General features: G+C 42.0%; 1 protein-coding gene across 8 annotated transcripts in view; it reads left to right on the top strand.

The window, feature by feature from the left end:
• Positions 1 to 12,379, top strand: part of NEDD4L (NEDD4 like E3 ubiquitin protein ligase) — a 183,638-nt gene that overhangs the window by 102,830 nt on the left and 68,429 nt on the right. For 3 of the 8 annotated variants that reach the window (XM_053448183.1, XM_053448182.1, XM_053448181.1), the window contains exons 4-5: positions 4,725 to 4,763; positions 5,931 to 5,984. In XM_053448183.1, the coding sequence (XP_053304158.1) occupies positions 4,725 to 4,763; positions 5,931 to 5,984 (93 nt within the window). Of the gene's footprint in view, positions 1 to 4,724; positions 4,764 to 5,930; positions 5,985 to 8,323; positions 9,625 to 12,379 lie in introns of those variants that run through there. The other 5 variants (XM_053448178.1, XM_053448176.1, XM_053448179.1 and 2 more) reach the window with 3 other exon arrangements.

Raw genomic sequence — 12,379 nt, 5'->3', positions numbered from 1 at the left:
ATGCATTCTTTTGAAACAATAAAACAGTAAAGCACTTACCTGACAGAAGATGCAGCTGTGCTGCAGCAGCTGCCCTTCACCTCCGTGGTCTGACTATTTTTGCCACTGATTGGCAGCTTGCCAGTCCTTTCCACCGATGCTCACAGGGGTCTGAGCCGACCTTTGCCCGCAGTGTCCCCCAGGTGAGTCACGCGGGGGGGAGGTGTTCGGCCGAACCCATCTCCTGCAGGTTCTTTAGCTGGGGGGTGTTTTTGGCAAAAGACATTGAGGGACCTCTCAGCTATGTTATGCTTTAAAGTGCATATGATGGCTGGAGTGTCACCTTAGGGGACATGATAACCCTATGAGACGAGCTATGTCCAACAGCATTGTGGCATTAGGAAATGTATTTGGTTAAACATATATTACATTTTGTAGAATATATAAGATACCTGATTAATCTGAACAAACTGAATCCTCTCTACTGAAGTGAGAACCAACCTTACCTGTTTGTTTTTTAAGTTAGTTTCTTTTTATTTATAACAAAAATAGAAAAAAATGGATATTATTATATGAACCCAATGAAAATGGAGTCTATTGGATAGTTTTTATTGGGCCAACATAGAAAAAGAAGGAACCTCTGACGTCCCTAAAGCTTAAATCTTTTTCTGTGTTCACCCAATAAAACGTATCAGCTTCATTAAAACTAGACAATTATAATTCATGCTGCCAAGACTGGAAACAAATGGGAGAGATACGGTTTTATTGAGAAAAAAGTTACAAAATGAGTATTATTATAGTTTGATGGACTAATGGGATTCCCAATTCGACAGACTGCTTGGCTCTTGTTATTTCTGATTTGACTCATCAATGGGGTAAAACACAAAGGGGACAGTTTAAACCGCACTAAAAAATAATTCATGATATAGTGCTTGGTGGGAGCTTTAATAGGAACTCTTGAAAGACTGGTGAAAAAAACACCTATGGTAGAAACTGCAGCGCTGCTGCTGCCCTCCTCCTTCTCCTCCAAGGCCTGATGATACTTGCCATTGATTATTACTGTATTGACCCAATGGGAGCTCCCCCGATTTATAGTTCCCTGAAGTTTGGATACATTTAATAGCAGTCTTCCCTGTAATTGAGTTACACTAATTAAGTATTTTTAGAACCGATACATTTCTGACAACCTTTACTGTAGAGATACTGTTAATTTTAATGGGAAACTAATCAATTTTCAATGTCGGTTTATAGAATAATCATTTGTTTTTTGAAGTGTTGGCATCTGTATGTCTGAGCATGGAAGTCCAATCTCCCCAGCCTTTGCATTTCGGGTTGGGAATATCCTCTCCTACAAAGCAAGACGTCTCATTGTATCATTCAAGCAGATCTATCATAAATTATGTCAGGTTTGGACCTAAAAACTGCCAGATTTTGCGTACATACAATGAGCGTATTTTGGTTACTAATATCAGCCTTGTAAAAGGGACCTTAATGACGTTGGGAATTTTTTTTATGTTGTATAAAGTTTCTATATTAGGTTTTATGTGTTTGGTGTATTTGAGATGAGGATCTGCTTGAAAATAATCAGTGTTTACTGTTTGTATTTGATATTTGTTTATTTTGTACATAGATGTTAATGTATTTGATGCTGGTATATATGGTATGTACGTGTTTGTGTTGTACATAGTTTTATTGCCGGTTTCTTCAGGCTGAAAGAGGCAGCAAGGGTTTTTTTTTTTTTTTTTTTTTTTTTAAAGAACAACTGATAGATTTCAGTTTATCGTCATTCCTAGTTCTTCCGAGATATATCGGCTCTTCTTTTGTTTTTACTAATGTAATACCGATAATATAAAACGAGCCTTTGAAACATGCGAAGGGTCATTGATATGGCACCTCTCGCATACAAACAACACTAAGCCCCTATCCCTCTGAGCTGCCCCACTCTTCTGCTTTTGTGGGCAGTTGGGATCATGGGTGGGTTAGGAAGATCAGAAGATTCAGCTGTGAAATCACTTGAGGTTTGTGCTTTCGCAGCACAGACTTCAATCACAGCTCCTATGTGGCTTCCATTCGAAGCGCTGAAGCACACATACTCATGCTCACACATACACGCATTCACACACAGTAACACACACAAACATTCATGCTAACACATGCTCATGCTAACACACACCTATACTTACACATACATGATCGTGCTCACACTTAGCGACACATACGTACTCATGCTTACGCAAACACACAGAAAGTTACACATACCCACACATGCTGCTCCTTGGTCTGACAGTAGGTTTCCAATGCAACGTTGACTAAGGGATCATGAGAAATGGCTAAAAACTTTATGAAATGTTCTTGCCAGTCTCTAGGAGGCAGATACTAGGGAAGAAAATCATGTTAAATAAATTATAACAATAATTTGTGCTGTATGGTTTTATTTCTGATATGACAGATCCTGTTTATCTGAGTGGGGGGCAGCTGCAGTCCTTTGAATGTGGGGCACTCAGAGTCCGGGACATAGTAGAGGGCAAATAATCCAGCTGTGTGTTTGCAGTCACGCTTGTTATTGGCAGCCACAGTTATTGTATTGCTTCACTTAGATGGCACATGTTATCATAGTGTGTTGAGATGATTTCCGGCCCCTTGCTAGACACGTAGCTGGCATGGATAAATCTCTAGTTAAATATTAGAGGTCTGCAGGCATATGCTAAGCCAAGTAGCCTTTACATTTTATCAAGTAGGATTTTCAGTCCTACGAAAAGTCAGCTTTTAGGGCAGAGGTGTCCAACTGCGTCTTTTGATGGACACATCCCCCCCCCCCATGCTTTAACCGAACCCCGTGTGTTTAAGCAGAGATATCACGGAAGCCTGTCTTGGTTTTGGCAGAAATGCTATATAAAGCATGATAAGAAAAGTTAAACAGACCTCCAACACCTTCCCGCGGGTAAATCAGCTTCTGTGTTGTACAGAGCGCAATTCCACTTTCTTCGGTTCCATAGTTTCTTCCTCTTGTGAGGTTAAGGGGGCTGTCCCTTTAAACGTTATAGGGGTCTCTATATATGCCACCTTATCCGTTGGGTTTATATCCCAATGTAAGAAGACCTTAAAATATGACCTTCAGCGTGGCCTTGTCTGTGTGTTCTCTGCAAGCTGCTACATTCCTCTGGATAAGAACTTGATAATGTGGCTATTGTTTGGAAGTATTTATAGAATAAGTAAGGTATTGAGCGAAAATAACATTCTAGAATTCTAGAATAGATTGGAATTCAGCCACAGAAAGTGAACAACTAATGTAAGAGTTTTTATTTATAACTTAGCATTTGTGTAAAAGCTCTGCAGTAGCAATAATGTGGATTTTAAGCATTGTTTTTTAGCGAAGGGCAAGTAGGTGCTGCGTTGTAGCAGACGTTGGTCGATGGGCTCTCTCCTAGCAGTAGGAGTAGGAGTAGGCCTTGATGCTACCATTGGCACATTAGACTGCCAGACCTTCAGGGATATCACTTTGTTTCAATGGAGACAGACCAAAACATGGGCCACTGGTACAACTCAAGGGTTGTGATGAAAACAGGAAACATCCCATTGCCTAAAAATAAATCTCATATCAAAGGTACTACAGAAGACACCACTGGGGACCCAGCCCTGCCACTGACACTCCACGCTCCGTGGACTTTGACTTCTTTTATGGTCAGTCTGTCTGTGGCCAGGACTTCCTTTAATGCTAGTGGGACTCTAGGCAAACCTCTGATGGAAAGCCCATCGCCTCTTTAGGCAGATTCAGAGACCTAAAACAGATTGTAAGCTCTGTCTCTTCAGTGTGATCTTCACACTCCCTCTCTTACCTTCCCTCCATCTACCATCTTTACTGAGAAGTGGAAATGTGATAGAGATTAATTCAATAAAGGAATTTAAACATGCATGGGATAGACATATGGCTCCTGAATCTAAGAGACCAACGACTGATTTAAGGTTTGAGTCTTTACATCAGGAAAAAATGTGAAGGCTACGTGGGGCTGAACGGGTCTTATGTGCTTCAAATTCAATGTTACATGTCCTCAGTGAGCAGATACGTCAGTGATGGGCATCTAATGATGATTATGTCCATGAACCTATCCCTCAGCCACAAAAGCCTTTTCAAACTATATCCTACAGTCATCATTTTGCAAAAGCAGTAACTTGTCAGAAAAATGAACAGCTATTTGCTTGCCATGTTCTTTAGATGACATGATATAGCTTCATAACGTCCTTAAGAAGGTTGCTTTAAAAACAAGATGGTTAAGAGAAGCCACCTTATATTACATTTCTTTATCTTCATGCGTGTATATTGATATAATAATAATAATAAGCTGTGTATTATTACACAAATGTTCTCCTGGAATTCTAAGGTCCATAAGAGGCCTCCCGTCGAGAAGCTCCCTGATCCCTAAAGGTTATCATCGTAACTCTCCTCATGTGGACAATTTCAACATTGTCATCAGCATGTTCGAGAGACCTCTATCCTTCTCCCGTGGACAGAACTCAGAATGATCTGTCTGCTATCAATAGGGCCTCTATTTTTAGGTGCAAATTATTCTCAGATCTTCCTAGCTACTTCCACACTCTGAGGTCACTGGTCGGATAGCGTTTCAGTCGATTCACATAAATTTGTGTGGCCTGACTTCTTTGAACTTTCATAAGTACAATAAGAAACAGATACACGTCAGATATATTTTAAGAGCTTAACTATGTAAATATTTCTTTTTTTCTTTCAGACTTTGAATCCAAAATGGAATGAAGAATTTTTTTTCAGAGTAAGTATTTTTTTCTTCCTTTTATTGGGTTTTTCTCAAAAAAAAAAATAAATGAATAAAAGAAAAATGTGCATTTTAATAGCTTGCTCCTAAGAAGCGAGCTTTGGAATGGTTAGCAGAGAATGAAGATGACAGAGGTATTTTTCCACCGTGTTTTGTCCATTAAGTCTTTTTTTAGAACTTCAATTGGCTTAGCAGCCAAGTCTAATCTCCCTTCCCCAAAGCACTGGATAAGAAGCCGAGGAAATGTAATACAGGATAACTCCTGTGCTAGTGGGGAGCGCTATAATTGATTGTACAGGACCTTAGCGGCTGGTTTGGGGGGGCGGTAAAGAAAATCCTGGCGTTTTATTTCAAAGAAGATGTGCCGCGAGGTACCTTAAAATCATCTTTGCTCCTACACCGCTCACATGGTGTTTATATAGCGCCAACAGATTCCGTAGCGCTGTTACAATAAAGGACAGGAAAAGTATTTAACAAAGACAATTGAAAATGTTTGCACATAGGGTGCAGGAGCTTACAATTACCTGCAAGCCCCTCAAATAAACCTAAAAATTAAACTTTTTTCACCCTTAAGAAGACGATTAAGCAGAACCATATTCATATGACAAATATTCAGAATCAATATCTTTAGCATTAGAGTAAAAATGAAGGGTAAATGACACTTTCCCCTCCAGATTCTAAGTTTGTTTGTTTGAGCTGGACCTTTCTTACTTTTTGTTTCTGTCTAAATCATACGATGCTCTGCTTGTTATGTACTGTTTATGCAGTCTACAGCGCTGGGGTATATGATGGTGCTATATAAATCAATAAATAATGATCATTAATGACCCGCCAACATGACCGCAGTTGCCTTTGCCGTCTGTATTTTACGGTGGCAAAAATCATCGAGGAGATTTCCCGGCCCCAAAAGATTAAGCGGCGAGCCCCGGCCACATCAGCCATGACTTGTGGTCCAGCTTTTAGCATTCCGTTTCACGCCATCCAAACGCATCAATCAGGGCCATGTGAAGTACACCAAATCCATATGGTGCAAATAGTTGTGACGTGGTGTAAGCGGACCTGTTGTGCGTTCCGGATGCCAGGCGGTTTGTTTTAGGACATCGGAGTGATTTCGCAGCACAGACCGTGTCTCTTTGTAATAATAACGCCTTTCTCCTTTTTCAGGTCCACCCCACGAACCATCGGTTGTTGTTTGAAGTCTTTGATGAGAATCGTTTGGTGAGTTGATGAGATTTTTAAATATTGTTTTAAGTACCTGGAGCCCCTCCTCTTGTGGGGGAGTGGCTTGATGAGGGGTGTGTCTAGGTGTAAATGGAGGCTGGGCTAGCATGTGTGGAGGCGTAGTTAGCCTTAGACATAAGTGGGTAAGGAAAGGTGACCCCACTGAGTTTCCCCCTTCCGAAAGTGTCGTGCTGACCCATCGCAATGTTTCGATATTGCTTCACCCCAACTGCCCACCCGACTCGCCTTCAGTCCTCCCCTTCGTTGTATGATATTTATTCCTCATGCTTGGTAAAAATATTGCAGCGTTTTCTGGGCTTATTCATCCATCTGTAATCTCTACCCATCATGTTCTATCTGTAACCCACAAAATCACTTAGACTTCAGCGCTGGTATGGACTACTTCTTTAAGGTGTCAGAATCAAACCTTTTTCCTGGAGGCCAATCTCTTATTGCATATAAGTAATAAGTGTTGGTAATGTGTGTTTTTTTTTTTTTGTTTAAATCCCATTCTGAAAAGCTCATTTATTAATAATAGTATGGAAATGGAGTCGTTGGCTTCTTTTCCCCTAAATTTGCAGAAAGTGTTGAAACGAGTCTTGCACCTGTGATCTTGCCAATCCACACATAGGATTTTTACAGCGCAGCTGATACCAATGGGGTTTTTTTTCTCTCACTGTTGGCTCATAGTTCGGCGAAAACAATGGGGGATTGTACTGAACGTTGGCACATACGTTGTAAACCAAACCCAGCTTCCAGTGCTGCTGGAACTGCTCTCATACGTGGATCTTGGATCCTGCTGTTGTAAAAAATAAAAAAAAAACACCCAAAAAACTCAAATTGCTCACTTAATACCCACTTCAATTTTCCAAAGTCGCTTTTAAAAATGCAAGTACCGTAACAGAATCCTTACTTCATAACCAAGATCTCTTCTACTGAAACAAGTAATGATCTCGATCAAGTGGTCATATTGGTTCCTTTAGAGAAAAATACCAGAAATAATATATATATTTCCATGGTATATTACATATTACATAGTGTTATTGCAATAGGGAAGAGCGAAACTGAACACTAATATTAAAACTTGACAAAGTTGACAAGATTAAGATATACGTGTAGAAGAGAGCTCTGGTCTTGTGAGCTTACAATCTATTTGGGGCGATGAGATGGAAGAGAAGGGCTTCTTGGGTGTGGATTATTTGGTTGGAGCAGTGGTGATGTGGAGACATCTGGGGTGCGGAGATCTCGAGTTGGGGGATCTATTTTGGCCCAGATTGTAGGTTGTCGGGGAAGGCAACAGAACTGTAGTGGACGCTGGGGTTGTACTGGTAGAAAATCATGCTGGGAAATCAGGAACACCCGTGCAAAATGTGCGTAACACACACCTGCTTAGCACACATAGCTAGGCCACAAAGCGTAAGTGCACCAGTGCATGCGCAAATACCCACGGTGCATTTATTAAAAAATAATAAAGTAATAAAATAATTTTACCTCTTAAATATATTTTTATATATATAATTTAATATATAATAATAATATAATTTTAATAGTATTATTGTAAGATCCATGGCAAAAAAGGGGAAAAAACCTTACATCAATGTTAAATAAAATAAAAATAAAAAATCATGATCCAGTGTTTAGTCCAGAGCATAAAATCTATATGACGTGCAGAAGAAGCAGATGTCACTACTAGAAAAGGAGAAGGAGGTCAGAATCACGCGGAGAGGTAAACATCTCTGGAAGAGGAAGAACAGAACTACTTTGTTCCGTCACCGGAGCCTCAAGGAACGTTTTATTAGCCTGTTTCTTTCTAGTTTATCTATGGAGAAACAGAACACTCCATCATATCGAGAACAAGGGACTTGTAAGCTCTCCAGAAGGTAATGCACATAGTTTATTGTAACAATGAAGAGCGTCTGTTTTCTCCCTTTTCTTTTTTTTTCCTCCCCTCTCTCTCTCTTTTTTTTTTTTTTTTCCATGGTTTCTTTTTTTCTTGCCAAAAGGAAAGTGCCCGACGAATACGATGTGGTTTAGATTTACAACAGTCCTGACTGTGTTTGCCTCTTAACTCAGCTGTGAAACTTTTTTTTTCCCACTGGGCTGCTCTATTCTGATGGAAACCGAGCAGCTGGGAAGGTGCTGTTTCAGGCTCTCGCTGCCGGACACACAACGGGGAAAAAAAATAAATAATAAAAACTTTGCCCGCACTGGAGAAGGGGGAACAAATGTCATGTGACTCCAGCCACCCTATGTCACAGTATGTAGGAGCGCTGATTGCTCTTATCCAATCATGCCTGGAATGCTGCCTGTCACTCTGGCTATTTCTGCTATCTGTCGCTATCAGTACTGCAGTGCTAACAGTTTAGCCGATGGGACACTTTTTGTCGGAGTCCGTGTTTTTGACTTTTAAGTTTTGGCAGAGCCCGCGCTGTTGTTCCCTTCTTCGTTTTTTTTTCCTGTCTGCTGTTAAACCATGGCCCACCGGCTACGGTTTCATTTTGGCTCCGGACGAAGCAACACGGCTCCTGAATCAGATGTCCTAGAACAGGAGAGAGAAGACGACTTTTTCATGTCGCTGCATACGCTGCCGAGGAGAAGCGGCTCTCACCCTTACTCGAGGCACGGGTCGGACTATGGCGATGGGGATCTTCAGGAAGAGGGGGAACTTAAACGCAGCTCTTCCATGTTCATCCCCCAGCTAGTAAATAATATCGACGCGCGGCCGACGCGGAGTTCATCCATGCAGATCTCCCTTCAACGCAATTCAGTGAACGGGGACGCGGACGAATGCGAGTCTTCGGAGTTTTCGGATGGAGTGTTTTCTTTTGCGGACTTCAACGAGCATTACGTTTCGGCGGTTAGGAAAAATTCCTCTTCCGCGAGTAGTTTGCAAGATACTCCTGGGAATTCTCCTCCCCAGGTTCACGATTCTTTAAGACACCAGATGAACGGCGCGAGTTCTTTCCCTCCCAGGTTTTCTCTGAGTCCTTTTGTGGAGCAGAATGGAAGCTCGCAAAGTATCGTAGACGTGGAAGAAAGAGCGTATGTGTCCACCTCGAGCAAGAGTGTCGGGGGTGTAAGGATTAATGGACAGCCCGCAGGTCCGGAGATCCACCAGGTGAGGTTGATGCCTCCGAGTCACGAGGATCACGACGAGTTCAGCGTTGAACCCCGGCGTTGGTCTCTGCAGCATCTTCCGGACACGTCGGGGAACGCGGGGAAAAGGTGCTTCGTGTTTCAGCTGCAGCAGTCCCAGTGCGGCAACGGTAACGGCGGAGGAGAATATAACTTTGGTTTTACCGGCACGAAAGGTGACCGCTTGGTCAGATACCCTCGTTTTCGATTGGAAAGGAGCACCTCGTACCCGCTGCAGCCGCGTCCAGAAAGCACCAGCCCTGTAGAAAATGGCGCGAATACGGAAAGGAGAACCTGCGGCAAAGACTTCAGCAACGTTTTTCAGAATGATTCCGTGGAGCGGTCCTCACAGGGGCAAGGGTGCACTTTTAAAATTAGACAGGAGCAAAATGTCAGACAGCCACATTTTAGGATTCTTGTAACTCGTGGCACCGAGGATCAAAGTAAAGACCAAGGGCAAGATATTCCAAGAAATTCTGGATCGGCTTCTGGAAACAATACGGTAAGTAATGAGCACCGCATGTATCCGATTCTCTTATGTTCCGCTAGAAGCTTCTGTAAGACTTTGGTGCTAAATGCTTTTAATAAGTGGCAGTGTGTGCTGAGACCGAGACATTTTTATACCATGTTGAAAAGTGATTAATCTACGCAGGCAGCATGTCCGCTATATAAACCGCATCGTCGCTCCGAAGATACCACAAAGTTAGACGTGGGGGATGGGCGATGGGATGGAATGTTAACACCAAATTATTTGGGTTCTGCATTGAATGATGTTTAAACCTAAGAATAATATTTGGGAACTCGGTTCAAGTTTTTCTTCTTTTTACCTTTACGTTAAGGTTACCCTTCATTCGGTTCATTCGGTTCAGTGCGTAGTGAATCTGCTTTCCCAAGATAACGCCTCTGAAATATTGGAAAGCAAAACCAAATTGATCGAAATCTTAAAAAATACATACTCTGTTCCACCTGCTGAATGTAACAGTTTTGTAACTAAATTCAGTATTAGATACATCGTTCCTGGTACTGCTGAATGCCTAAAACCTTCTCAGAAATATAATTCCTTCAACAAATAACTGATTTCTTCATTCATCATTTTTGCTGAGAATATTTAATTGTCATGTGACAAAACGGCAAGCACCGATTGGTCGCAGTAACTAAAAAAAAAAATATATAAGTTGTGGAAAGGGTAAGGTTTATTTAAGCTATTAGTGCAGTCATTGCTTTGTCTAAGTGGAACAGCGCCTTTAAAGTGCGTTTTGGTATGTCAAGTGCCCTGTTACCCTCTGAATGCCAGGAAGGGGCAGAGTGCCCAGGTTCAGATGTATTTCAGGAGCTCAGCTTATGTAGTATGTGAGAAGATAATATTTGTTTTTCTACTTTCTTTGGTTACTAAATTATAATTTTTATGGCGATCAGAACAGTCAGACTGCTTTAAAATGTCCATGTAACCAAAGTCATCTTGCTCTATGTTTAGCCTTACTTTGTACAGCGCTGCAGAATAGGATGGCGCTATAGAAATCAAATATTGAAGACTCCATGTTTCTCGTGACTTGCGGAGCGTCCTGTCTTTGCTCGTGGGGTTCTCTACTTAAATAAAAGAAAGGGTTTTGTTCACTAAATTGCAGTTATTGTCATGTCTGGGAACTTTTCATGGCTGTCCCCTCCCCCTGTCCTGCTCTTTATTGGAGGCAGAACGGGGTGTGGCTAACATAAAGGGATAGGGCTAGTTGTGCATTGAGGTGGAGCAAGCCCTTAATTGGCTTTAAGGGGTGTGGAGTTGGATGGGGTAAAATGCTGATCACCCGCCAGGGCCGGTAGGCAGTTTAGATTTCAGGACCCTCCATGTGAAATGTAGAGAATTTATAGTTATAGTTGGCTTACCAAGTTATCTCAAAACCAACGAGTCGGTTCTCGTTTATATTCTAGAATCCATATATTATTGGTTTTAGTATATGGTATTATAGAATTGTAGGTTTCATTGTGTGCAGTATTTATGGGGGGTGCTTGCTTAGATTGTCGAGGGGGTCCGTCTTCCTCCATTGTGCTAGGCACTTAGATATGAGGTCAGACATTCAGTGGAGGTTGAAGCAGACTATTGAGTAGGAGGCCCACCAGCTAACCTGTAAGCCCGATGGAGATCTTCTCTGATAAAGCAGCGTCTCTGATAAAGGTCTACTGGCCACCAGACCGGCCACACTATCATGCCTCGGCCAAAACACACAATTTTCTTTGCACAATTTAATGTAGAAACACACTTTTGTTCTTTGCGTATACATTGTGACTTTTAGGTTAGTAGAACCCTGTGATAGCCTCGTACTTTATAAACCTTCTGAGCTGTTAGAGAAGAGGGGCTTCAGGGGAGGCCAGAGGGACAGGGATCTTGAATAGAGACTGTCACCACTAAAGAGGGACACTTGGTGAGAATGCTGTTTATACCAGCTAAATAGGTGTGTGTGTGGGGGGGGGGTACCAAATAATTATGTAAAATACAGGGATTATTAAACTTTATAAACAGCACTGTGTATTATAAACATACCCACCAGACTCGGTCTCTAAAAAAAATAACATTCTAAACATCGCAGAAGTGATTAAATGAACTCAAATCAAACCATTTTCTATTCTGTGTTCCCAGTCCTGGTTATTATACTCGTTCTAAATGCTTTCATGAAACTGTTCTAGCGACGGGACGGGGTGTTTATTTCTCACCTCCTTCTGCTGCAATGAAAAAGTAAAGAGGTGATCTTTCCACTAGACAGTGTTTATCTTGAGTGTGTCTGGAAATCAGAGACTTCTCGATGAGAAAGTGTCTTTTATTATTTAGGAAAGTGATGCTCGGTAGGTAAAGCGAGGAATGCTGTGCGGTGTTGGCTTTTCTGGAGGTTTATAGGTGAGAGCTCTCTGTGAGCCATAACTTGTAGATCGTCAGGACCCTCTTCATCTAATGTATGGGTTCGTCTTTGACTGTTAGTTCCCTAACACAGGCCCTCAGCTTACCGCGATGGAGCTTGCACTCTGTGAGAGAAAGCTCTTTTCCCACCCAGGTTGCTGCTTCTCCTGGGCACAAAAAGAGAGTCTCACGCAGAGTGCGAGCGCCACATCGGTAAGCTCAGCCGGCCCCTGGACCAGTGAAATCTGCAAGAGAGATAAGGGGATGCGGGAGAGTGAATGGGTGAATGAATGAGTACGTGGGACAGGCAGGCTGTTTGGTGGGGGGGCAGAGGCAGTACAGGCAGACTGCTTAGGGGGCAGAGGCGGTA

This window comes from Spea bombifrons, chromosome 1, assembly GCF_027358695.1.
Source record: "Spea bombifrons isolate aSpeBom1 chromosome 1, aSpeBom1.2.pri, whole genome shotgun sequence".
NCBI lineage: Eukaryota > Metazoa > Chordata > Amphibia > Anura > Pelobatidae > Spea > Spea bombifrons.
This window is presented reverse-complemented; position numbering and strand designations above follow the sequence as displayed.